Source organism: Malassezia japonica, chromosome 1 (genome assembly GCF_029542785.1).
Source record: "Malassezia japonica chromosome 1, complete sequence".
Classification (NCBI taxonomy): Eukaryota; Fungi; Basidiomycota; class Malasseziomycetes; order Malasseziales; family Malasseziaceae; genus Malassezia; species Malassezia japonica.
The window spans coordinates 1396486-1421481 of record NC_083370.1 but is presented as its reverse complement, the minus strand read 5'-3'; the positions used below and the strand labels follow the sequence as shown (position 1 = coordinate 1421481).

General features: G+C 67.6%; 12 protein-coding genes across 12 annotated transcripts; 6 read left to right on the top strand and 6 right to left on the bottom strand.

Annotated features, from left to right (window-relative positions):
• Positions 1–22: 22 nt before the first annotated feature.
• MJAP1_000787 (uncharacterized protein) lies at positions 23–1568 on the bottom strand (the record flags this gene model as incomplete). The annotated part of the gene is made up of 2 exons (XM_060264754.1): positions 23–1382; positions 1405–1568. The coding sequence occupies 2 exons, from the start codon at positions 1566–1568 to the stop codon at positions 23–25; spliced, it is 1524 nt and encodes a 507-aa protein (XP_060120737.1).
• Positions 1569–1616: 48 nt separating this feature from the next.
• MJAP1_000786 (uncharacterized protein) lies at positions 1617–2858 on the top strand (the record flags this gene model as incomplete). Its single annotated transcript, XM_060264753.1, has 1 exon — positions 1617–2858. The coding sequence occupies one exon, from the start codon at positions 1617–1619 to the stop codon at positions 2856–2858; it is 1242 nt and encodes a 413-aa protein (XP_060120736.1).
• A 15-nt stretch (positions 2859–2873) lies between these two features.
• On the bottom strand, positions 2874–3517 carry MJAP1_000785 (uncharacterized protein; the record flags this gene model as incomplete). The annotated part of the gene is made up of 3 exons (XM_060264752.1): positions 2874–3180; positions 3203–3434; positions 3457–3517. The coding sequence occupies 3 exons, from the start codon at positions 3515–3517 to the stop codon at positions 2874–2876; spliced, it is 600 nt and encodes a 199-aa protein (XP_060120735.1).
• Positions 3518–3570: 53 nt separating this feature from the next.
• Positions 3571–6017, bottom strand: RNA14 (mRNA 3'-end-processing protein rna14; the record flags this gene model as incomplete). The annotated part of the gene is made up of 4 exons (XM_060264751.1): positions 3571–3590; positions 3615–3748; positions 3771–5746; positions 5769–6017. The coding sequence occupies 4 exons, from the start codon at positions 6015–6017 to the stop codon at positions 3571–3573; spliced, it is 2379 nt and encodes a 792-aa protein (XP_060120734.1).
• Positions 6018–6092: 75 nt separating this feature from the next.
• Positions 6093–8982, top strand: STI1 (Hsp90 cochaperone; the record flags this gene model as incomplete). Its single annotated transcript, XM_060264750.1, has 2 exons — positions 6093–6733; positions 7272–8982. 2 exons carry the CDS (start codon positions 6093–6095, stop codon positions 8980–8982), a joined length of 2352 nt encoding a protein of 783 aa, XP_060120733.1.
• Positions 8983–8986: 4 nt separating this feature from the next.
• Positions 8987–11623, bottom strand: MJAP1_000782 (uncharacterized protein; the record flags this gene model as incomplete). Its single annotated transcript, XM_060264749.1, has 1 exon — positions 8987–11623. The coding sequence occupies one exon, from the start codon at positions 11621–11623 to the stop codon at positions 8987–8989; it is 2637 nt and encodes an 878-aa protein (XP_060120732.1).
• Positions 11624–11785: 162 nt separating this feature from the next.
• On the top strand, positions 11786–12397 carry MJAP1_000781 (uncharacterized protein; the record flags this gene model as incomplete). The annotated part of the gene is made up of 1 exon (XM_060264748.1): positions 11786–12397. One exon carries the CDS (start codon positions 11786–11788, stop codon positions 12395–12397), a length of 612 nt encoding a protein of 203 aa, XP_060120731.1.
• Positions 12398–12404: 7 nt separating this feature from the next.
• Positions 12405–12962, bottom strand: MJAP1_000780 (uncharacterized protein; the record flags this gene model as incomplete). The annotated part of the gene is made up of 1 exon (XM_060264747.1): positions 12405–12962. The coding sequence occupies one exon, from the start codon at positions 12960–12962 to the stop codon at positions 12405–12407; it is 558 nt and encodes a 185-aa protein (XP_060120730.1).
• A 224-nt stretch (positions 12963–13186) lies between these two features.
• Positions 13187–15761, top strand: MJAP1_000779 (uncharacterized protein; the record flags this gene model as incomplete). Its single annotated transcript, XM_060264746.1, has 2 exons — positions 13187–13309; positions 13332–15761. 2 exons carry the CDS (start codon positions 13187–13189, stop codon positions 15759–15761), a joined length of 2553 nt encoding a protein of 850 aa, XP_060120729.1.
• A 9-nt stretch (positions 15762–15770) lies between these two features.
• On the bottom strand, positions 15771–21504 carry MJAP1_000778 (uncharacterized protein; the record flags this gene model as incomplete). The annotated part of the gene is made up of 2 exons (XM_060264745.1): positions 15771–15857; positions 15880–21504. 2 exons carry the CDS (start codon positions 21502–21504, stop codon positions 15771–15773), a joined length of 5712 nt encoding a protein of 1903 aa, XP_060120728.1.
• A 62-nt stretch (positions 21505–21566) lies between these two features.
• On the top strand, positions 21567–23063 carry MJAP1_000777 (uncharacterized protein; the record flags this gene model as incomplete). The annotated part of the gene is made up of 1 exon (XM_060264744.1): positions 21567–23063. One exon carries the CDS (start codon positions 21567–21569, stop codon positions 23061–23063), a length of 1497 nt encoding a protein of 498 aa, XP_060120727.1.
• Positions 23064–23120: 57 nt separating this feature from the next.
• Positions 23121–24943, top strand: MJAP1_000776 (cellulase; the record flags this gene model as incomplete). The annotated part of the gene is made up of 4 exons (XM_060264743.1): positions 23121–23473; positions 23496–24207; positions 24230–24875; positions 24900–24943. 4 exons carry the CDS (start codon positions 23121–23123, stop codon positions 24941–24943), a joined length of 1755 nt encoding a protein of 584 aa, XP_060120726.1.
• Between the last annotated feature and the right edge of the window lie 53 nt (positions 24944–24996).

Here is a 24996-nt window from a genome sequence, read left to right as displayed (position 1 = left end):
ATACCATCTATAAAATACATACCTACACTGGGCGCGGATACGGCTGGTGGTTCGCCGCATACGCCCCGAGCGAGTACGCGCCGACTTGGGGCGGGCGCGCATAGCTCGGCGCGGCAAACGCACGCTGCACCGTCTCGCCCGGCGCCGCAGCGAGGGACACGGCCGCAGCGGCAAGCGCGCCGGGCGCACTGCCTTGCTCCCAACGCACCGTCGCATTGTCGGCCACGACACGCGGACGCACAAGCGCGCCCCACGTCGTCTGCTGCTGCCCATTCGCGGCGGCCGTGTTGAGGTACGCACGCGACTGCACGCCAAACGTTGCGTCGGGAAGCGTGCCCCAGTAGCCCTGCTGAAAGGCGCCGGTGCCCTGCAGCGAGTGCGCGAGCACCGCGACGGAACGGCTCAGCAGCGGCGCCGTCCGAGCCTCGGCGACCGCCCGCGGCGGCACACGCAGCAAGAGGCGCACGAGCGACGCGAGCAGCTCGGACGCGACCGCCTGCTCTTCTGCGCCGACGGCCGCGTGCTGCGTCGGCTGCGCATAGTCCATGCGCACACGCAGCCACTGGAGCTCTTGGAGCTCGTGGAGGAGCTCGGCATTCGCTGCCAGCTCCTCGTCCGCATCGAGGTGCGCGACGCCCGCGGCCAGGAGCTCGGCGTCGAGCGCGGGGTCGAGCGCGGCGGCGTCCGCGGCCAGCGTGTCGCTCGCGACCTTGGGCAGCGCCTCGTCTTTTGGCGGCGCGGTAAACGCGGCTTCGGCGCGCGCGGCGAGCGGCGCACCCCAGCGGCGACTGAGCGACGTGCGCCGCTGCTTTTGCCTTTGCCACACCTCTTCGGTGGAGCGCACGTCGAGTGCGGCTCCTGCCGAGTCGTACGCGGGCCCGAACGAGGAGCAGTACGGCCCGTACGACAAGAACGAGGTCGGGCGCAGCTCGGTCTGCGGGATCTTGTTCTTCAGCCGCGTGCCCCGCGGGATGCGCTCGCCGAACGTCGGCGGCGGCGCGCGTCCAATCGGCGGCGCGATCGCGACGACGTCGGCGTGGCCCGCGTCAAGCGCCTGCGCTTTGGCCTCGTCGAGGCGCACCGCGTTTGTAAAGTACTCGCCCATCGGCAGGCGCATGTGCAGCGCATAGGTATTCGTCTCGTTTACGGGGCGCGACGGATTCTCCTCGTACTCGCCCGCCAGCTCGATCAGAAAGTGCTGGAGGAGGAGGAGCGACGCGTGGGCCGACGCGTCGAGGCGGACATTGGGCCCGTGCTCGGCGTTCGTCAGGTGCGTGGCATGCTGCGCGAGCGCCTGCAGCGATGTGCCGTTTTTGAGCGCATCACGCAGCGTCCCCCGCGCGAGGCTCGGCGACTTGGTATCCAGCAGGTGCGGCGCGACGCTGCATTAGGGAAAACACGTACCTCTCGAGCACCGCGCCGAGTTTCTCGGCGTCCGCCGCCTTGAGCTCTACGGCATGCTGCGGCCACTTGACCGAGACCTTGGCGCGCACACGCTTCTCGCTTCCTTCCTCCTTGATCTCCTCGGCACCGGTCGCGACGCGCGTCGAGCGCCGCAGGCTGACCATCGTCGGAACGAGACGCTTAGTCAGCAAAAAAACGTCACGGCGTCCACGATGGCGTGGCGGACAGGTGCGCAGACCAGTCTCGATATCGCGACGCCGCCCCCGCCCCCCATCCCATTCAATGCGGGGCGGCCGGTGCAGCATACACCAATGCCATTATCCTTTGGATTTGGGTGCGGCAGCGCGACTGCGGCGCCCGCGCCGGTGCTCGACCCGATGCCAGGGCCGAGTGCGTGGCGCACCCCTGATGCCTTTGCCGGGCGCACGAGCATGCCGAAGCGCCGCCGATCATCGGTGGACGTGGAAGAGCCCATAGAGGTGCATGCGGATGCGGACGAGGAGATGGCCTCGTCGCCGACGCTCGCCAAGCGCCGCCGCGCGAGCCACGGGCGCTACGAAACAGACGGCGGGGCGCGGGTGCTTGCGCCGCCTCGTACGTCGCGGCGGAATGCGCCGCAGGGTGCCGAGGTCGGCAAGCTGCTTGCCTCGCTCGACAAACCCGCCCTCCTCTCGATCCTACACCAGCTCATGGGCCGCAGCGATGCGCTGGCCGACGACATCTATACCCTGCTTCCCACGCCCTCGCTCGAGAGCGTCGAGCACGCCCTGGACGCGGCCGAGGCCAAGATCCGGCACGCGATCCCCATGGCGCCGCTCTCTGCCGCGCACGTCCGCGACCAGTACGTCTGGAGCCGCGTGCGCACGAGCCTCGGAGAGCTTGCGAGCGACGTGCGCGGCTACGTCGCGCTCTTCTCGCTGAACCCAGACGCCTCGCAGCGCGACGCGCGCGAGCACGAACCGATGCACCCTGCCACCACCTTTTCCTTCTTGCACGCGACGACGCTGCGTATGCTGCGCATCGCGCGCATGCTTCCCCACGACGACCAAAATCTCCCCACAGAAAAGAAGGGCGACACACTCGACGCGCTTTATGCGTCTGCGCTGCCGCCGCGCGCGCTCGCGGCGGACGCACCCAACACCATCGCTACGACCATCCTGCCCACCCTGCTGCGCGAGTGGGAGCACTGGCTGCGTGCTGTCGACCACGCCGTGAACCAGGCCGGGCGCATGTACGGCCAGGAAGTCGTGGTCGGCTGGGAGCGCGGGCTCGCGTCGCTCGGCACGCACTCGGCGGTGCTCGGCGCGGCACGCACGCCAGAAGAGGCGGCGCTGCGCTCGGTTATGGACCATGCGGCGCAGCGCATGCACTCTGCGCTGGGCTGGCTCGCTGGGCCGGCGCATCGGCCCGCATGGTCGTTTGGTGTGCACGCCCATGCTATGGATGCCGTGTAGTATATATATACGTATCTAGCCTACTACCTTGGGCTCGTATTGCTCTTTCGGGGGCTCGGTGGCGCTGCCGTACAGCATCGCGAGCACATGCGCAAAACCCGACCGCCCGCGGCCGGCGTTCTCGCGGAAGCGCGCGTAGCTCGCGTCTTCGACGCCGCGGCCGGCGCGCGCAAGGAGGCCCAGGCCCCTGTCCGAGTCTTTGGTGAGGCCGTGGCAGTCGATATCGGCAGCCTGGTCAAAGCGGGTATGTTGCGCACCCTCCGCGTCTACCGGGAGGTACTGGATATTCTCTTTCACGAGCAGGTACTCGCTGTAGGATAGGCTGAGTCAGACCGAGCACGTACTTGGTGCTATCCATGCGCACCGCTGGCACGTGGGGATCGACGGTGATCACCTCACGCACGTACGTCGCGCCATCAATGCCGAGGATCTGCTTGATCCACTTCGGCGTGCTCTGCTCGACCGTCATAATGCGCTCGGTCCGCAGTACGCCAGTGTGGGGGCAGATCGTGCGGTTCAGCACATCGATCGACTGGACGTGCTCCGCAAAGGGATTGGGGTATTTAAACCATACCGCTGCATAAGCGTCCCGGCATACCTGTCGCCGCCTGCGCAAACGCACAGGGGAAGACCACCGACGTGGAAAAGGCGCGCGGCATCGAGGCGCGAGGAAACGCTGTGCGGCTATCCTCCACTACGAATGCTGACTCATCTAGCGGCCTTTGCGCGTGGCTGGGTGAGCGAGGCGATACGTACAGCGCCGTGCGGGCCCCTTGCGGTCCGCGTAGCCCGGCAGCTGGATCAGCGGCAGGCTCGTGTTCATCATGCACTCGAGGATATGGTCCGGGGGAATGCGCGGGCCGTCGAACGACTGCGCGCTCGGCAGGAGGCTGGGTCAGTGGAGGTGCGTACCTCAAAAAGTACAGCAGCGCGTCCGGCAGCGAGGGCTGCGGGGGGGGCGTCGGCTCGAGGCGGCTGCGGCGCGTCGGCGCCTCGCTCGTCTTGGCTTTTTTGGCGGCGGGTGGCTCCTTGCTCGCGGCGCGCTTCTCCGACTCCTTCTTCGGCTCGGCGGCAAGGAGGCTCTTGCGGATCTCTTCCATGCTCTGGCGGCCGGCCGCCGGCGCGGCGGCCTTGGGTTTTTGCGTCTCTTCGCGTGGCTCGTCCACGGCGGGCGTCTCGGTACGCTCTTTGCGCAGCATTGCATTCGCAGCACGCGAAAAGCCGAGGTCGCGCGCACGCACCGCGTCGAGCATGTCGTAGCGCAGCTTGTCGGCCGCCGCCTCGACCTTGGGCTCGTCGGGGTACAGGTCGTGGAGACGCGACTCGAGGCGCGCGATCGCACTCGTGTCGCCGTAGCAGTACTCGTAGTCCGACCACCGATTCCAGATGATGCGCGCGCGCTCGGCAGGAATGCTGCTCACCGTGCGCTCAAAGACGGCGCGCGCATTGGTATCGTCGTTGATCGAGATCAAGAAGTCGAGGTACCGCACCACGAGGTGCTCCTCTGGGCCAAAGGTGCGCAGCGCCAGCTCAAACACCTTGGCCGCGACGACCGGCTCTTTGGAGCAGTGGTACTCGATGAGCGCATTCGCCTCGTACACCTGCCACGCACAGTGCGGCGTCTTGCGCGCACGGCCAAAGATTTGGCGCGTAGGCTTGATGCCGTCGGCGCGGCGCACAAAGTGCATGTACTTGATCCAGGTCTGCGCCATGGCATCTTTCCACTCGTCGATCTCCACTTTGCTGTCCTCGGCGAGCTTCGTCTTGCGCGACGCACACTCCTCGTGCAAGCGGCGCTCCTTGTCGGCGAGCTCGACGGCCGTATCACCCTCGTCCTCGGGCATCGAGTCGAGCTGCTGCCGCCGCTCCTGGATGCGCACACGCTCCTCGGCGGTTTCTTTGTCGACGTGCTCCTGCATGGCACGCAGCGCACCGAGACGCACGTCGAGCTCGTGCTGCAGGTAGACGACAAGCTCGTCAAGCGCCGCGGTTCCGTCGGCGTACCGCCCTTGCGCACGGCACAGCTCCGCATAGCCAAAGCGCAGCAGCAGACTCCACGGGCACGCCTCCATTCCGCTCTTGTACCACGCGAGCGCATCCGCCTCGCGGTGCGCGCTCTGGCAGAAGGACGCGGCATTGTACCAGAGCACCGCGTCAAAGCGCATGTACATCGACGCTTTGCGGTAGGCCGACAGGACGCGCGTGTGGAACGCCGCCGTATCCTCGAGCATCAAGGGGTTCTTTTCCTCCCACTCGAGGTACCGCCGCCACGCCGCAAACATCTGGCGCTCCTTACCGGGCGGCCGCGAGAAGGGTGTCGGCAGGATCCAGCAGGGGAGCACCGGCAGCTCGGGGCGCACCAAGTTTTCCGTCTGGCCCTTGAGCTCGCGCAGCACGCTGCGCGCCTGCATGTACCCGGGCGAGGACTCGGCGAGGAACTTTTTCGCAGTGAGCTTGTTCAGCGCGTTCTCGTACGCATCATAGTCGCGCCAGATTGCCTCGACCTGGTTCAGGGGAATGACGACCGCGCGGCGAAAGACGCGGCGCAACTGGTCCATCTTTTGGCCTTCTTGCCATGTACCTTTGGCCTCGCGCTCGCGGATCAGGTTGATATAGTCCTGCCAGATCACGCCGCTCTCGCGGTCCCAGCCGATGTACTTGAGCGCAAACTCGTACGCGCCTTCGAGCACGCGGCGCGTCTGCTCGCGGGGGCTGTTGTCCTCGCCGGTATAAGGGGGTAGAGGGTTCACACGACGCGTGTACTGCAAATAGAAGCGCCACAGGTCGAGGCTCAGTGTCGTGCGCAGGCACCGCACGAAAATCGCGTCGACCTGCGTAAAGTTGGAGTGGGCAAGCTCCATCTCGGCATACGCAATCCACTGCGCGCCCTGCGTTAGTAGGACGACGTACCGCATTAGGGAAGTACTCAAAGAAGCGGTCGTACACGCGGCGCACTGCGTCCAGGTCCTGCTCGTCTTTGACATACGCCAGCAGCTCCATCCAGTGCTCCGCCACGCGGGGGTTCTTTTCCACCGCAAACTCTAGGCGCTCGTACTCGTTCTGCGGCTCACGGCGCTCGGCAGGTGCATTCTCGGGCTCCGGCGCGGGGGAGGCCGCGCTCGACACGAGATTCTCGGGCGCGGTTGCCGCGCTCGCCATGATCGACGTGGAATCGGGCATTGGGCCGTAGGCGGCCTAGTAGGCAAATCGATCGGGCGCAGCGTCACGTTTGCCATGTCCGACGCCCGGTCGCTGCTGCGTGCGGCGGCGTCGCAGCGCGAGCAGCCGCCCGCCGTAGGGATTCACGACCGCTGGGCGTCCTACAACGCGAAAACAGGGACGCTGCGATGCAGTGCATGCAACTCGGCCGTGATCAAGCACGAGCGCCTGTGGGGCGCACATGCCGCTTCCAAGACGCACCGCGCGAATGTGCATGCCATCGAGGCACGCGAGGCACGCGACACGGCTAAGGAGGGCGCAGTGCCTGAGGATGTTCCGGTCGATGCTGATCCGGAGCCAGAGGCCGAGGGGCTCAAGCGCAAAGAGGCCGAGGACTCCGAAGAGACCGAGTCGAAGCGTACGCGCCGCGACGCGCCCGAGGCACAGGCGCCGGCAGTCGACAAAGAGTGGGAAGAGTTTCAGCGTACTGTGTTGCAGACGACTGCGACTGCGCCCGCGCACGCGCCCCAAAAGAACTATGAGCATGCGACCATCTCGGTCGAGCCGGAACTGCACCACGAGCAGGCCCCAGGCACTGGCGAGGTCGTTGAGGAGACTGAGGAGGAGAAGCGTATACGGCTCGATCGCGAGGCGCGCGAGGAAATCTTGTCGCGCATCGAGGACGAGCAGCGTGCACAGGATGAGGCGGACGAGCGGTACGTGGCATTTCTGACCTAGTGTATCTACCTTGCGTGCGCGGTTTGCCAAGATTAAGGAGGCACGGAAGCATCGTGCTGCAAAGTAGAAAGATACCCAAACTAAAATGCGGAGCATGCTACGCGGGAAGGGAGGAAAGAGAAGAGAGGGAAAGGGGAGGGGAAGACAAGAGAGGGGAAAAGGGAAAGGAGAAAACGAAAAAAGGGAGGGGATATAGACTCCGAGGCAAGAGTAGGAGGACGAAAAAGAACGAAGCTACATCAAAACAGCCTCTAACCAAAAGCTCCTATTCGTCCCTCGAACGGTCAGCTCTGCATCCCCTCACCCCCTCACCCCCTCACCCCTTCACCTTCTCCACCCGCCCTGGCCCTCCACCGGCGGCGCCCTGACGTCGCCTGTCCGTGCGCATTTTCGGCCGAAAGAAAGTGCTGGAAAGCGGTGGCCAGGAAGACGGAGGCGTATATCAACCGGACAGTCTCCCTGCCACGAACGAGACGAGATGTCTGTTACTGAGCTCAAAGCACAGGGCAACGCTAGTTTTGCCGCCAAGGACTACGACAGTGCCGTGAAGCACTACTCCGATGCGATTGCTGCTGCGGAGCAGTCGGGTGAGAAGGACGGTCTGCACGTCCTCTACTCGAACCGCAGCGCGTCGTACGCCGGTCTGAAGAACTGGGATGCGGCGCTGAAGGATGCCGAGTCGACGATCGAGACGAACCCCACGTTCGCCAAAGGCTACGGCCGCAAAGGCAGCGCGCTGCACGGTGCGCGCAAGTACGACGAGGCGGTCGCTGCCTACAAGGCCGGCCTCGAGAAGCATCCCGACGATGCTGCGCTGAAAAAAGGTCTTGCGGACGTCGAGCGTGCGCAGAACGACAACCCTGCGGACTCGATGGGCAAGCTGTTCAAGGACCCCCAGATGATGGAGAAGCTCGCCGCGAACCCCAAGACGGCCCCGCTCTTGGCGGACGCTGCCTTTGTGCAGAAGCTCAAGGAGCTGCAGAGCGGCGGCGGTAACCCGATGATGATGATGCAGGACCCCCGCATGATCCAGGTGATGGGTGTCATGATGGGCATCGACCTCCAGGCCTTTGAGCGCCCCGAGGACGTCCCCGGCGCCAAGGACGCCAAGGAGGCGCCCAAGGAGGCGCCGAAGGAGGCGCCCAAAGAAGCGCCGAAGGAGGCGCCCAAGCCCAAGGCCGAGGAGCCTGCCGACGAGCCGATGCCCGAGGCCGACAGCGAGGAGGCGAAGAACAAGGCCGCGGCTGAGGCCGAAAAGAAGCTTGGCAACGAGAGCTACCTCAAGCGCGACTTTGAGCCTGCTGCGCAGCACTACAACAAGGCGTGGGAGCTGCACCAGGACATTACCTACCTGAACAACCTCGGTGCGGTGTACTTTGAGCAAGGCAACTACGACGAGTGCATCAAGACCTGCCAAAAGGCTGTCGAAGAGGGCCGTGGCATGCTTGCCGACTTTAAGCTGATTGCCAAGGCGTTTGGCCGTATCGGCAGTGCCTACCTGAAGAAGGACAACCTCGAGCAGGCGATCCTCTTTTTTGAAAAGTCGCTCACCGAGCACCGCACGCCCGACATTCTTGCCAAGCTGCGTGACACGGAGAAGGAGCAAAAAGAGCGTGCGCGCCAGGCGTACCTCGACCCTGCCAAGGCGGAGGAGGAGCGCAACCGTGGCAACACGCTCTACAAGGAGGGCGACTTCCCTGGCTCGGTCCAGGCCTATACCGAAGCGATCAAGCGCAACCCGTCGGACCCCCGTAACTACACGAACCGCGCGTCTGCCTACACGAAGCTTGCGGCGCTGCCCGAGGCACTCAAGGACACGAACGAGGCCATCAAGGTCGACGACAAGTTTGTCAAGGCGTACATCCGCAAGAGTAACGTGCTCTTTGCCATGAAGGAGTACACCAAGGCGCTCGAGGCTATCCAGCTCGCCGGCGACGTCGACAAGGCCAGCGAGGGCGGCGCGCAGCACACGCGCGAGATCCAGGCGCAATCGAGCAAGTGCATGCAGGAGCTCTACTCGCAGCGCTCGGACGAGTCCGACGAGCAGACGCTCGAGCGTGCGATGCGCGACCCCGAGGTGGCGCAGATCATGCAGGACCCCGTCATGCAGTCGATTCTGCAGCAGGCCCAGTCGAACCCCGCCGCGCTCCAGGATCACATGAAGAACGCGGGTATCCGCGCCAAGGTCCAGAAACTGATTGCCGCGGGCATCATCCGTACTCGCTAGTGTACTATAGCTCCTTATCGATTATGCACCACGACTGCGCAAGCGGCGTCGGGAGCTCGGCGTAGAGCGCGGCGACCGCACGCCCCACGCCGTCTTCTGCACGGACCGCCTCGCCGATGCGCTGCGCGGCGGCGGCCATCGCCACGTCGCCGGTCGCCTTGATGAGTGCGGCGGTGAGCGCGTGGGCGGTGAGCGCGTCGAGGCGCACGCCAATGCCGAGACTTTCTACCTGCCGCGCCCAAAAGAACTGGTCGCCAAAGAAGGGATGCAGCACGACCGGCGTGCCGGCCCGCAGACTCGCGCCGACCGTGCCGGCCCCGCCGTGGTGGCACACCGCGTCCATCTGCGGAAAGAGCCAATCGTGGCGCACCGACTCGACGCAGAACACGCGGGGGTGGTTGCATGGCGCAGCCGGTGCGCTCGCGCTGCGGTCGGACCATCCTTTGGCGAGCACCGCATAGACGCCGGACGCGTCCACCGCGTCGTACACTGCCTCTGTCACGCGGTGCGCGTCCGGGACAATGATGGAGCCCCAGCCGATGTACACGAGCTTGCCTTGTGCCTTTTTTGCCCCCTCGAGGAACCGGACGAGGGCTTCCGGCGGCGCGGGCGTCGCCTCGTCCACAAACCAGTAGCCGGTAATGTGGGTATGTGCGCTCCAGTCGAGCGGTTTTGGAACGATCTGGGACGAGAACGAGTAGAGCATCGGGACCTCGTCGAGGCGCAGCTGCTCGAGTGTCGTGGCCGCGAGGCCGAGCGTGCGCCGCCACACATTGATCTGCGGCGCAGACGCCCGCCAAAGGAAGAGTTCAAAGAGCGCATAGGTCAACGCATTGTAATGCCCTCCTGCGTGCCGTTTTGGCACGGCAAACGCGTGGGGATAGGCGCGCGTCGCCGTCCACGGCATGGTAAACGCGCGCATGTACGGGATGCCGAGCCGCTCCGCAACGTGCACGCCGGCCTGGGCACTCGGGCTCTCGACAAGCACGTCGGTGCCTTGGCACGCCGCCCAGCTCGATGTGAGCAGCTCGTCGAGCCACGTACGAAACATGCCGAGCGACGTATAGACAAAGCCCAGCGAAAAGGTGCCCTGCTCGATGCACAGGCGCATGAGCAGCGCGGGATCGCCGCCGACCTCGGCAAACTCTGCGACTCCGTACGAGAGGACCCAGGGGCGGAACTCGGCGTGCGTCGCGATGCGCACCGTGTGACCATGGGACTGCAGCCGCTGTGCAAGCGCAATGTACGGCTGCACGTCGCCGCGCGAGCCGATCGTGAGCAGCGTAATGTGCATCGGTGGCGGCCTCGGCGCCTCGGGGGGTACGTCGGATGCGTGCTCTGCGGCGCAGGCGGCGATCGCATGTGACAGGAGCGAGTAGCACTGCTCGAGGCGCGCCCGTGTCGCAAACGCAAGGAACTGCTCTTCGCGGCCGCGCACGACCAGCACGAGGATGGGGCGCGCATACGCCGCGTCGTACTCGCGCGACACGCTCACCAACTCGCTCGCATGTAGCACCAGCGCCGTGCGCCCGAGCACACGCGAGTAAAAGGCCGACGAGCGAAAGGCGAGGCCGCGCTCCGTCACAAACACGCGGCCGGGGACGGGGACCGTGCGCAGGAGCGTCGCACGGACGTGTCCGACGACGGGCTCGTCGAGGTCCGGAAAGTGGGCCGCGAGCTCGGCCTGTGCCCACGTATCGGTCGCGTCGGGTACCGATACGAGCGACACGTCGGAGCCGCTCGGCGAAGGGGTATCGTGCTCAAAGAAGGACGCAGGCGGCTCGGGGGCGTCGGCCAGCTCGACCGAGTGGGCGAGATTCGACCCGGTGGCGGACTGCGCGACGTCGGATCGCGGTCCCGCTAGCCCACTGCTGTCGGACAGCTCGACCGAGTCCAGCAGCGACGTGCGCAGTGCCTCGGCCAGGCTCGGTAGGCTATCCTCGGTGGGCGGCTCGGCCTGCTGCGTCTGCCACACCACATCCCCCCCATTTTGCGCACGCGCCCAGAGCACGCGCGGCACGAGCCGTGGGGACCAGCTCCACGGCGCAAACGGGAGTGCCTCGAGCGATGCCGGCAGCGGCGCTTCGGGGCCGCCGAGCTGCGCGGCCGCCTTTGCCACCGCGTCGAGCAGTCCCGCGCGATCCGGCAACTCGGCGAGGTAATAGTCGTCCCAGGATGCTGCGTCGCCTGCAAGCACACGCACGCCCACGAGCGGCACGCCCATAGCGCGTGGCGCGTCGGCGATATCCACGATGCGCTCGAGCGGGATGCAGAGGACGCTGTACGTGACTCTGGCCGGTTCCTGGGCCTGCGTGCGCGCACGAAGCAGCGCCTCTATCCACACGTCGCGCTCCTCGCTCCCAAACACGTATCGCTTCTGGGGCGTGGCGGCGGCCCACGCGTCCGCGCCGACCGCGTCGACCTCGATCGCGTGCACGTCCATGTGCCCCAGCAAGAGGTGCGTCGACTGTGCCGATGCGTACCAACACAGGTAGTCCCCGTGTAGCACTACGTACACGTCCCTCCCCTCGAGTTCCGCGTAGCCCGCATGCCGCGCGTCGTCGTCCCCCCCGGTTGTGATCTGCAGCGCGTCGGCGGTCACACACGCGCGCGCCGGCACGAGTTCCTCGCGCAGCACCATGCATGGCTGTGTATGCACGACACCCTCCCCCCAAACGCTCGGCAAGGCAAAAGTGCGTGGCGCCGCGGCGTGCGCCGAGCGCTCCCCCAGCCCCCGCAACACCTCCATCCTCGAGGCCGTGCGCCGCGTTATGTATCACGTGGCTCATTTTTCTCCTGCATCATGAGCGGTGCCGGGCGCGGCGGGCGCGGTGGGCGCGGCGGCGCGCTGGGCCTGTACCAGGCGAATGGAATCGTGTATACCGAGGCGCCGCTCGACGACGAGGACGGTGTGCCGGTCTTTGAGACGCCCTCGACACTTGAGCGTGCGATTGCGCAGCGGCAGCTCGGCGTGCTGCGGCGGCAGCCTGACTCGCCCTACTGGGCGCGGCAGCCCCCCCCCCGTGCGGACGAGCGCGAGATGCCGCGGTATACCGACCGATACCACCCCGACCGGCAAAAGACGGCGTGTGCCGCGTCGCTGCTTGAGCACGCCCCCCTGCAAAAGAGTGTCTTCCCCCCCCAGCTCTTTGCGCAGTTTACGAGCACGGAGGCGAAGCGTGTGCGCCATGCGCCCGCCTCGCGGCGTGCGCAGATTGACTGGGACAATCTGCATGCGGAAGAGAAGCGTACTGGCGATGGCGAGGAAGAGGCCGCGCCCGAGTCGGACGAGGAGGACATTGGCGAGTACGAGGACGAAGACGAGGACGACTACGCGCAAAACTACTTTGACAATGGCGAGGACGACGAGGACGGCGACCACGAGGACGGCGGCGACGAGGCCGCTTTTGATTAGATGTATATTATCGCATTCCGGCCAAGGAAGCGACCGAACGAGCATACCAACGAAGCAGGGTATAGTGCGCCTGTGCCGTGACCACGCGCGCCGTCGATAGCCACAGGGTCCGGTTGTAGCTGCGGAGGCGCGCGGCGTTTGTCGCGAGCCACGCGCGATAGAACGGCGCGACCTGCTCGAGCGGCGCCTCGCCCACGACGAGCCCCGCCGCGTGCTCGTACTCGGCGACGGCCTGCTGGAAGCGCGTGTTGTTGTCGGTCCAGAAGCGCTGGTTGAACTGGTCGAGCCACATGGTCTGCAGTCGCGCCTGCAGCTGTGCCGCTTCGAGGCGCGCCGCGAGGCGCTGAGTGTACTGTGCGAGCGGCCCACGCGGCCGTCCAGTGTCTTTAACCGAAAACTCCGAAAGGGAGTAGGGGTGCGTTGCCGCCGCGCTCCGGCGGCGGTCCTCGGCCGCACCATAGACCACCGGCCGGAGGTTCGACACGCTGTCCAGGGGCCCGATGTATACCGGCAAGGGTGCAAATCGCGCCCGCGATGCCGCGCGCGCCGTGCCGCTCCACGCCATGGCGACTTCGGAGCACGGCGAAACGCTTACTCAGCCCAAACAACTGGGGTGACGCGAGCGGGGACTTAAGCGCGTAGTAAACCCAATCTGGGGAACGCGAGCGTAGCGTTGTCGGCTTGCCACCGATTGCTACTGCCGGAGATCGAAGGATGGCGTATGACTCGGCGTCTCAAGGCGATACCTGGTTATCCGATGCGTATTTCGCGACGAATTCCGGGGTAGCCATGGGAGCGTCCGAGCTGAGCACCCCGGTATTGCCGACCTTTTGGGAGATGCCGCCGTCCCAGCGCTTCGACATCGGTTCTGAAACGCCCGAACAGTCGAAGCAGGCCCGGAGACTGGGAAAGGTACGCGTATTAGCTAACGTAGACGTGCGGCGAGTGCCGGAGACAGCACCTGCGGTGCGACTTCTCCGCGCGCGAGGATGCGGCGGCGGCGCATGCGGTGCGCACAGGCGAATCTCCCGCGGCCGTGCGCTGCACGCGGTGCGAGAACCGCGGCGTGGACTGTGTGCAGGTGAACCTGTCCATGTCGCGCTACTATCCCCGGCCTAGCCGTACCGGGCGGCGCATCGAGCTTGGGCGCCAGCTGCACGGCTCGACGATATACCCCGACGCCGACGAGGGCGACGACAGCGGCCTGGACAGCTCGCATGACCTCCAGACCCAGCGTGAGCTGAGCTGGCCACGGATTTACCTGCGGCTAATCAAGGTGTTCTTTTGCTACACGCACGCGCACTTTCCGTTTGTCGTATACGAGCGTCTTGCTCATGCCTTTAATCTCGCGTACGGCGACTTTCGGCTCATGGCCCAGTACCTCAATGGTACCGAGGCCGACAAGGAGCACCCGGTGATCTGCGGCGGGCCGACGCAGATGCACATCCGCCAGGGCAGCGGGAATGTCGAGTGCACGCCAGAGACACTCGAAGTGCTTTTCGCGGTGATCCTTGCGTGGGCTGCGCACCACATCCACCTCCCTTTTGAGGCGCTGGACCCGGCCATATTTACGCAGATGGGCCACTCGTCGCTTGTCGACGCGATCCTCGCGGATCCGGAGCTCGGGTACAAGCGGACGGCCCCCGTCGAGGTCCGCTCGTCGGCCGACGAGAACACGGCCGGCGGCCCCAAGCGCCGCGTCAAGCGCCGCCAGGGCGTCGCGTGCGATACGTGCCGCCTGCGCCGCGTGCGCTGCGACCTGATGGAGCAGCCGGCGGGGTCGAAAGCGTGCTCGCGCTGCCGCGTGAAGCGCATCGTCTGCACCGACCGCTACATCCAGTGGAAGCAGCAGCGCGACATGCAGCGGCGCCCCGCCGGCGGGACGGGCGACACGCGCACGCTCCCGGTCGCGGTGACCTGCGTGCAGCTCCTCCCCGAGATCCACGAGTTTGAGTTTGACGAGCAGCTCCCTCCCGCGACGCTCGGACTTTCGCAGCAGGAACTGCTTGAGTACGGCATGGTGCGCGAAAACGTGTGCAATATCCTAATTAACCGCGCGCTGCTGCTCGTGCACAAGTACGACCTGCAGCACACGTGCAACACACAGAGCGCGCAGGTGCTCGGCCTGCTGGCCAGCCTGCTCGACTACTCGCGTCCGGAAATGGCGTACGATGCGCAGCGTGCTGCGGTGCTGCACATGAGCCGGCTCTTTCCGTGCATCCACATCGACCTGTCCGGCATCGAGCAGTCTGCCGAGGCCGAGGCGCGCATGAAGGACGTCTTTTCGGCACGGTCGCAGCTGACCCTGTGGGTGCGCGATGCCATCTTTAATGTGTCACACCAGCGCCGGCCGCAGCTTTCTGCGCACTGGTTCATGGTCGGCATTCGTGCGCCGGACGCACCGGACGCGCAAGACGACGGCCTGCGCCCGCTGAACCTGGACGACATCAAAGGCTACATGCGCGAGGACCTGCCCGAGTCGACCGCCCTGTGTCTCATTTTTTGCTCGACGACACACCTCGGCAGCATTGCGCACCACCTCTTTCGCGATGTGATGGCACCGCTCTCGGAGCAGCTCTCGCTCCCGAGCCTCGCCCAAGTCGAGACGATCGCCACCGCGTGCCACGCCATATGGGACGATCTGTACACGGTCGAGCAGTCGCACCGCCTCTTTACGTCGCGTGCGCGCCTCCGCCTGCCACAGCTGCGCGCGATCAGCGTGCTGCACTGGACGACGATGGTGTACTGCCTGATCTTTGTCCCGTACCACGCGCTCTCGCGGCGCCTGCGCGACTGGTTCGTGACCAACAACTCGCACCTTGCGCGCGGCAACTCCTCGGGCGAGGAGCGCGCGCGGGTGCTCGAGGCGATGCGCCGCCTCTTTCAAGAAAGCCAAGAAAAGACGCTGTGCTACTGCCGCGTGATTGCCTACCTCGCGCGCAACCAGCTCTCCACCGGTCTGATCCACCGCGCCTCGTCGCTCACGCGCCAGCTCTTTCGCGTGGCGCAGTACCTCGCGCGGTCGCCCGCAGTCGACGGCACGGCCGAGTCCGAGCAGGACTCCGAGGCGTACCGCCCCGACTCGCACTCGGTTGCGAGCGTCGACTTTTTGCTGAACCCCCCGGAGGGGCACAAGCCCGAAATTCTTCCGGCACCATCGCCGCACGACACGACGACGAGCATCATCTATCCCGACCTGGCGCTGAGTGTGCCGCTGTCGCGCCATCTCGCACCATACACACGTGAGGCGAAGCGCCGCGAGGTCGACTGGTGCATCGAGGCGCTCGGCCAGATTGGCTACGCGTTCCCGGGCCTCGACACGGAAATCCGCCGGATCGTGGATATCGTGCAGGCGATGAGCTAAGACTATTTTCTAGGAGCGAAACAAAAGCTCGGCCAGCGTGCGCGCAGCCATCTGCAAAAAGGTGGCGTGCTCCTGTGCATCGGCGAGCGACGTAGGCTATATTAGCAATTAGACGTACCATGGTTAGCAACTCCATCTTTTCGACCATCGGAAGGAGCAGCGGCGCCGCGTGCTCCTTCAGCGCCGCGGGCTCGGCGGCGCTCGGCGGCGCGTCGACCGGCGAGCGCGGCGGCTGCAAAAAGAGGCGCAGGTGGCGCACCAGGAGCACCAGGAGCATCTCGACCGTGTCGAGCCGCGCCTCGAGGTCGCCCCGCAGCTGCGTCGCGACCGTCGCGAGGCCGCGCAGCGCGGCGGGGCGCGCGTCGGGCGACTCGTCGCCCAGTCCGTCGCGCGCAATCTCGCTCCACTCGTCCGCCCGCACACTTTCGGGCGACTGGAGCACGGCGTGCACGCGCTCCCAGCTCTGCAGCACGCCGGTCAGCGCAGTGAGCTGCGTGCCGAGCGCGGCGATCGCCGCACCGAGCGTCGGCGCGGCCACGACACGCGCCGCGCCGTCGGCACGCGCCGCGCGCAGCGTCGGGACGAGCGCGGCGCGCGTCGTGCCTTGGCTCGCGCGCTCGAGGTACTGCGCAAGCGCACGCACCACGCGGTGCACCACGCGGATCGCCTGCGCGTCAAAGACGCTCGCGCGCGTCTGCGGCTCGACATCGTAGTGCAACAGGCCGCCGAGCGTCGGTGCAAACAGCGCCGCGTCCTCGCGCTCGAGCGGCGTCTGGGGCGCAAGCAGCGACGCGGGCGGCGTGCCAATGTACGTCGCCGCGAGCGTCAGCACGGCCGTGTGCATCGCATCGAGCGCGTGCCCTTCGGCCGCAGGCAGCACCGACGAGAGGATCGTCACGAGGAGCGCGGCCTGCTCGGCGTCTGCGACGCCCGCCTGGGGGTGCGCGGCACTGCGCAGCGCGGCGAGCACCGCGTCCTGGTGCGCGAGGAGCAGCGCAAGCGCCTGCTGCCGCGCGGCGTTTGCGGTAAACGGCGACGGGCCGCGGGCGTGCGTCGGCTGCGTGTGCTCCAGCACGCCGAGCACCACTTGCAGGAGCGGCGTGAGGAGCGCCGCGTACCGCTCGGCGACCGCCGGGAGGAAGCCCGTGTCGTCGAGCGCGTCGTGCGTCGCATTCGCGTCGGGGCGCAGCGATACAAAGTCGACGCGCGCCAGCACCTTGAAGAGGTGCGCGTCGAGGAGCTGCTGCGCGCCGCTGCGCGTCTGTGCGACGCGCGAGAGGAAGGACAGCAGCGCCTCGTACACGTACTGCGCGTTGAGCGACGTCGGGTCGGGCGACAGCACTTCCTGCAGCGGTACGTCGAGCGTCTGCAGGTGCAGCACGAGCGAGCGCAGGTAGCCGCGCTGGACGAGCAGCTCGCCGAGCGGCACGCGCTTCGCATTCGGCTCGTACCGCACGAGGTGCGCGAGCGTGGTCAGGGCGACCGTCTGGCCGACCTCGGCGCCGTCGAGCGCGTCGCGCGCAAGCACGTCGAGCAGGCGCTCGGCGTGCGCGGCGAGCAGGCCGTGCGTGCGTTGGGCAAGCGCCGACTCGCCGTCGCCGACCATCTGCGTAAAGCAGACGAGCGCGAGGTACAGGTCCATGCGCGCCGCGGCGCTCGTCCCGGGGCGCAGCACGGCGTCGAGGAGCGCGCGCAGGATGCTCAGCACCCGGTCAGGCGCGGCGCCGACCATGCGTGGCGCGTCGCCGTGCGTCTCGAGCGCACGGAGCAGGGCAAGGACACCGCTCGCACTGATCTCGGCGAGGCGCGCATCCTCCTCGCCGTCCGTGCCGAGGAGCGGGAGCGAGGCATGCAGCACGTCGACCAGCAGCGGCGCACGCGTCTCGGGGAGGAGCGCAAGGCCCTGGGCGAGGACAATGCCGAGCGCCTCGCGCCACGCCTCGAGCACGCCGCGGCGCGCGTAGCCGACCGAGCGGCGCGTGTTTTGCGCGGCGGCCCACTGCAGCACGAGCTTGGCCTGGTCGAGCCACTGGCCGTGCTCCTCGGCGCTGCGCTTCGGGCCGCTCTCGGCCAGGAGGAGCTGCGCAACGGCCGACAGGTCGTAGACGCGCGCGCCGCTCGCCGCGTCCTCGGGCTGCGCCGCGACGAGCGCGGCCGGCGTCGTGAGTGTGATGGCGTCCGCGAGCGCCTCGCGGTCGTCGGTCCACAGCGCACGCACCACGCCAAGCACCTGGACGAGCTCCGCGTCGGCGTCGACGCCGAGGAGCGCGCGCACGAGCGGCGCCGCGCGGCTCGCCTGGCCGTTGAGCGCGAGCGCGTGTACTTCGAGCGCGGCGAGGCGCAGGACGTGCGCGTCGGTGCGCATCCACGCGAGGACGCTGCCTGCGCTCGCCTGCACCGCCTCGCCGCTGGTCAGCACTAGCGCGCCGCGCACCTGCCCCCCGATCGGCGACGGGCGCAGCGCGAGGCGCGCGAGGTGCGCCGCGAAAAAGTCGTGCGCGCGCAGGAAGCGCAGCGTCGCGCCACTCGAGTAGGGCGCGACACACAGCTGCTCGAGCACCGCGTAGACGCGCTCGGCGAGCATCGGCACGCGCTCCGCGAGTCCGTCGCTGTCGACAAGCGCGAGGAGCGTGCGCAGGAGTGCGCTCTGCGGCCCGAGGTCCTCGCCGTCGAACCCGAGGAGCAGGTGCGCAAGATTCGGCGCCGCGGCGCTGCTGCCGGTATTCTCGAGTAGCAAGTCGAGGATCGCGTGCTGGATGTGGCCGACGCACTCACCGTCCGGCACGGTGAGCGCGTCCGCGTCCACGTCGACGTCCGGCGCGGCGCTCTCGAGCCACGCGAGGAGGCCGCCACGCACGCGCTCCGTCTCGCCGGTCATTTCGACGATGCCCACGAGGCGGTTGAGCGCGTGGCGCTGGCGGAGCGTGCCAAACTGGTCGGTGGCTTGGAAGGTGGCGCTGCGCGCGAGCGCCGCGAGCGCACGCACGCCGAGGTACGCGATCGTCTCGTGCGTGCAGTTGGCGTAGAGCGCAATCTGCACCACCACATGGTGGCTGTGCAAGAGGTGCACGTCGAGGGGAATGTACGCGGTGCTCGTGCCGGCGGCCGTTGCGAGCGCGCCGCCCGCGTCGCCGAGCGCGGGGAGGAGCAGGTGCAAAAAGACGTGCTGCACGCGGAAAATGTGCAGCACAATGCGCAGCGTCTGCTCGACGGCGTGCGCAAACGCGGGCGACTGCGCCCGGTCGCCGTTCACCGCCTCGAAGCCCGCGCTATTTGCATCCGGCGCAAGGAAGAAGAAGAGCTCGCGCAGGAGCGGCGTGCCGCTCAGGATGCGCTGCACGAGCGCAAAGCCGGGGTGGCGCACGAGCGCGGTGAGCGCCGCGTGGTCGACGTGTTCCTCGAGGAGCGCCGCGAGCGGGAACTGCGCGAGGCAGTGCTCCATAAAGTCGAGGCACGCCGCGGACACCTCCCAGCGCTCGGCCGGCGTCGCGTACATGCGCGACGACGCCTTCAAAAAGACCTCGTCCACGACGTACGCCACGTACGGCGCGCTGCTGTGCACGAGCGGCGGCGGGGCGGGGAGGCCGACCGCGGACGCGTGGCCCGCGGCGCTGACGAGCGCCGCGGCGCGCCCTGCGCTCGTCGAGGCGGGCAAAATCGCAGTGAGGAAGCGCACGAGCTCGGTCGAGCCGGGGTAGCGAAAGTGCGCCGCCTCGACGCTCTCGAGCTCGTACACGGCCGGGGCCGCGCCGTCTTTTTGCGCCTTGACCACGCCGCTCTGCTGCAGACGGTCCCAGAGCTCGGCGAGGATCTTGCTCGAGCTCGCGTGGTGGTGCTGTACGGCAAACGCGCCGAGCGCCTCGAGGATGCCCGCCTTGAGGTCCACCGGCACCGGGCACGCGTACAGCCCAAAGAGGCGCGCGAGCGGCGCATAGGCGCTGTTGAGGTACAGCGAGTCGCGCGCCGCCGCGCTGTAGCGCACCACCGTCGCGAGGACGCGCAAAAAGGCGCGCAGGAGCACCATCTCTTCCGGCGGCATCGAGCCGCCGCGCGTGCGAAAGAGCTCGACATAGTGCGCGATCCAGTCAAAGAGGCGCGCCCACGTCGCGAGGCGCCGCTCGCCGCCGGCCGCGTCCTCGAGGAACGCGTTGCAGTGGCCGGCGCACTGCTCGCCGGTCGCCAACGCAGCGAGCATGTCGAGCAACGCGCGCTGCTGCCCCGGCTCGCGCAGGTCGAGCGCCCAGTGCAGAAAGCGCGACAGGCGTCGGTCCGCGCCGAGCCAGAAGGGCAGGCCGCTCTCCGGGCGGTCGGCGCAGAGGAGCGCGATCAGATCAAACAGCGCCTCGATGTCGTAGCGGCGGTGGGGCGGCGGCGCGCCGGGGCGTGCGCCGCGCATCGCGGCAAACGCCGCGTCCTCCTCGGCGCGCTGCAGCTTGCGCAGGAGCGGCAGGAGGGTGCTGGTGGTGTTGAGCAAGAGGTGCTCGACCTGCTGCAGGACATGCTCCTGGAACTCGGCGTCGACGGCGCGCAGCGCGCGTGCGCTCGCCGCGTCCTCGTCGAGCGCGTCGCCCGGCGCGTGCTTAAACAGGAGGACGCGTAGGAGGAGAAAGAGCAGCGCAGTGTGCTCGTCGTGCGGCGCAAGTGCCTCGTGCGCGAGTGCGTGGACGTCGTCGAGCGACACGCCGAGCTGTGTCGCGATCGCCGACGACTGCTGCATGGCCTCCAGCAAAAAGAGCGACCACTGGAGGAGGAGGACGCGCCGGAGTCCCTCGCACGGCCACGTCTTGGTCAGGCGGCCGTGCACGTTCTTGAGGAAAGACACGTCGCCCCACAGCGCCTCGGTGGTGTACAGCGGCGCGGCGGCGTGCCGCGCGAGCCATTCCGCGGCATTGTCGGGCGTGGTATCGAGCGTCGCGAGGAGCGCCGTCAGGAGGTAGAGGGGCATGGCGCTGCTCGCCTTGGCGAGCTCCGTCTTTTCCGCCGCGTCGAGGATGCGCTGCAGGCCGCTGGGTGCGATGCGGCGCGCGAGCGCGAGCAGGTAGAGAATGTGGCCGAGCTCCTGCTCGGCCTGCGTAAGCCACGCGAGGCGCTCGAGCTGGATTTCGTCGCCGAGACGCGTCGGGCCGGCCGCGCTCTGCAGTGCGCTCTGCACACTGGCGCGCTCCTTTTCCATCGCTTGGACCTCGTCCAGGAGCGTCGCGACGAGCGTCGCGTGCTCGCCGAGGAGGCTGTCGACAAAGCGTCCCATGCGGATGCCTTGGCGCAGCACGTCTGCGTCGCTGCTCAAGCACAGCGTGTACGCACACTGCGCGAGCTCCTTGAGGCACGCAAGCACCGCGAGCTTCTCGCGGTAGTAGAGGAGCACCGCGACCTCGGTCGGGGTGCGCGCCCAGCGCGCGCTCGCCGCGATGCCTTCCTGGAGGAGCGAGGCGGCGTACACCTCTGACACGCCGAGCGCGTCTGAGAGCAGCAGCGTCTGTGCGACATAGTCCGCATTCAGCGTCTGCGCATGCCCGTCGAGGACAATCTTGCCTTGGGAGATCTCGCGGCGCTCCGCGTCGCTTTTCGGGCGCACGGCGCCGAGCGACCCAAGCGCCGCGCGGTTGCGCTCGAGATGGATGTACCAGTCGGTGGCGCCGACCGCGCCTCTCGGCGCGGCCTCCGCCACTCCCTGAATCACACCATACAGCGCTTCAAAGCGCCCTGGCTGGAACACGGCCAAGTCCCTCGCGCCGGCCGCCATGAAGGGCTCCACGACGATCCAGCGGGCCGCACGTGACTCGGCCGAAGACAGCACGGCCCACCATGGACCTGGAAGGTTTCCGGCGTGCAGGACACGCGGCGATCGACCGTATCTGCGAGTACTATGCATCGATTGAGGAACTTCCTGTAGCGGCGCAGGTCGAACACGGCTATCTTGCGCCTGCGCTCCCCGAGGAGGCGCCGCAGAACGGCGAGGCGTGGAGCGCCATCGACGCCGACTTTACGCGGCACATCGTGCCGGGCATGACGCACTGGCAGCACCCCATGTTCTTTGGGTACTTTCCCTCGAACGCGACGTACGAGGGGATCATTGCGGACATTTACACGTCCGCGATGAACAACCCCGGCTTTAACTGGTCCGCATCGCCCGCCGTGACCGAGCTCGAGTTTGTGGTCCTAGACTGGTTCGCCAAGATGATGGGGCTGAGCAGCGCATTTTACTCCAACGACCTGAGCCATAGCGGGGGCGGCGTGATCCTCGGCGGTGCGAGCGAGGCGACGCTCACGATCGCCATCGCCGCGCGCGAACGCGCCCTGCGCGCGCTCGCCGTCGACGACCCGACGAGCGCCGCGGACCCGGTGGGGTGGCGCGCGTCGATGCTGCCCAAGCTTATCATGTACGGCACGACGCAGACGCACTCGGTCGGCTCCAAGGCCGCGATGATGCTCGGCATCCGCTTCCGCGCGCTCGACGTCGCCCGCAAGGACGCGTACGGCCTCAGAGGCGCGACGCTCGCGGCGGCCATCGCCGAGGACCAGGCCAAGGGGCGCGTGCCGTTCATGCTCGTCGCGACGTACGGCACGACAAACTCGTGCGCGATCGACAACCTCGACGAGATCGCCGACGCGCGCCGTGCCGCGCCGCACCTCTGGCTGCACGTCGACGCGGCGTACGGCGGCGTGACGTGGTGCCTGCCCGAGGAGCGCTCGCCGAAGCTCATGGACGCATTCAACACACACTTTGACTCGCTCTCGACCAACCTGCACAAGTGGGGCCTCGTGCAGATGGAGAGCGCGCCGACCTACGTGCGCGACCGCCGCCTGCTTGCCGACGCGCTGTCCATGACGCCCGACATTCTCAAGTCCAAGGGCATGGACCCCGCCGCACTGAACGACCTGCGCAACTTGCAGATCGTGCTCGGCCGCCGCTTCCGTGCGCTCAAGGTGTGGTTCATCCTGCGCAGCTACGGCCAGGAGGGCTTCCGCGCACACCTGCGCCGCAGCATCGCGCTCGCGCAGCGCTTCGCCAAGGGCCTCGAGGCTCTGCCGCAGCTTGAGATTGTGAATCCCCCACGCTGGGGCCTCGTCATGTTCCGCGTGCGCGCGCCGCCGGGCGGTGACGTCGACGCGCTGAACCACGCGTTCCACGACGTGCTCCTCACGCACGACAAGGAGCTCTTTCTCTCCCCGACCGTCCTGCCGGAGGTGGGGTACTGCGAGCGCCTCGTCGTCGGCGCGCCGTCGACCACCGAGGCGCACGTCGACCACGCCTTGCAGCTCGTCGCGGCGTGCGCCGAGGCGGTCGTGCCTGCAGAATGATGTCATAGCGTCCAAATTGCTGCTGCACCCGTGCTCCCCCCGCTAACCCCACACACGATGCAGTACCAGCCCCCGGTCTCGTCGCGGCCGCCGGCCGGCCGTCCGTTTGAGCTGCGTGCGCGTGTGCCGGACAGCTTTGCGCATAATGTGACGCCCCTGACGCCGGTCCACTTTCTGCTGCGCGCGGCGCTTGTGCGGCCGGACAAGCTGGCGGTGGTGCACCCCGAGCAGCATTACCAGTTTACCTACGCCGAGTGGGCTGCGCGCGTGCTGAGCCTCGCGCTCGCGCTGCAGAGCCTCCCGGGCTGGGGCCAGGGCGAGCGCGTGGCGGTCATCAGCCCCAACGTGCCGCTCATTGCCGACGCGCACTACGGCGTGCTGGCCGCGGGCGGCATCATCACTCCGCTCAAGTACGTCGGACGGCTAACGCAGCTATCGCAACACGCCCGCCGAGATCGAGTACATTCTCCAGCACGCAGGCGTGCGCGCCGTGCTCGTCGACCACCAGGTGGCGCACCTCGTGCCCAAGTCGCTGCCCGCGTACGTTACCGTGGTCGTGTCGAAGGACTCGGGCGGCCAGGATCCCGAGGACGCGTACGAGGCCTTCCTCATGCGGGGCTACGAGCGCTGGCAGGCGCTGCAGCGCGTGCCGGGCGCGCCGCGCGACTGGGGCCTGCTCGAGCAGGCCGCCGACGAGCTCGCGACGTGCGCCCTCTGCTATACGTCCGGCACGACGGGGCGCCCCAAGGGCGTCGAGACGACGTTCCGCGGCTCGTACCTCGCCGCGCTCGGCAACGCAATCGAGTCGGAGCTGAACGGCGACTCGGTCTACCTGTGGGTCCTGCCCATGTTCCACTGCTGTGGCTGGACCTTTCCGTGGGCGGTCACGGCGACGATGGGCACGCACCACATGCTGCGCCAGGTCGACTACGACAAGATCTGGGACGCCCTGGTGAACGGCGGCGTGACGCACTACTCTGGCGCGCCCACCGTGCAGCTCGGCGTGGTCAACTCGGACAAGGCGCAGCGCCTGCCGCGCGCGGTGAAGGTGTCGGTCGCGGCCAGCGCGCCGACCGCGCACCTGCTCGGCAAGATGGAGGGGCTCCATCTGCTGCCCGTGCACGTGTATGGCCTCACGGAAACCGTACGTACTCTCACTCACGCAGTACGGCCCGAGCAACCGGCGCCTTTGCGAGCCGACGTGGCGCGCACTGGACCTCGACACGCGCTCGCGCCTGCAGGCGCGCCAGGGGCACGCGATGGTCACGAGCGACGAGACGCGCGTCGTGCGCCGCACCGAGGACGGCGCGCCGAGTGCCGTCCTCGAGGACGTGCGCCGCGACGGCAAGGATGTCGGCGAGATTATCATGCGCGGCAACCTCGTGATGAAGGGCTACTACCGCGACCCTGCGGCGACCGCCGAGGCGACGCGCGGCGGCTGGTTCCACACCGGTGACCTCGCCGTGCGCCACCCCGGCGGCGAGGTCCAGATCCTGGACCGCGGCAAGGACATTATCATCTCGGGCGGCGAAAACATCTCCTCGGTGATGGTCGAGCAGGAGCTCGCGTCGCACCCGTGGGTCGCCGAGACGGCCGTCATTGCGCGCCCGCACCCAAAATGGAGCGAGGCTGCCCACGCATTTGTGCTCCTGAGCCGCCAGGGACAAGACGCCCTCCACGGCCTCGGCGCGGACGAGGCCGAGAAGAAGCTCACCGCCACGCTCCAGGAGCACTGCCGCAAGTACATGAGCGGATTTGCGGTGCCCAAGTGGTTCGCCGTCGTCGACGAGCTCCCCAAGACTAGCACAGGCAGTACGTCACGCGCGTCTCACCCAGAAATCCAGAAGCGCACGCTCCGCGACCGCTTCGCCAAGCTCTAGCGCCATAGCCGCCTCCACCACTCGGCCGAGCTTTGACCTTCGCCACCAGTGCG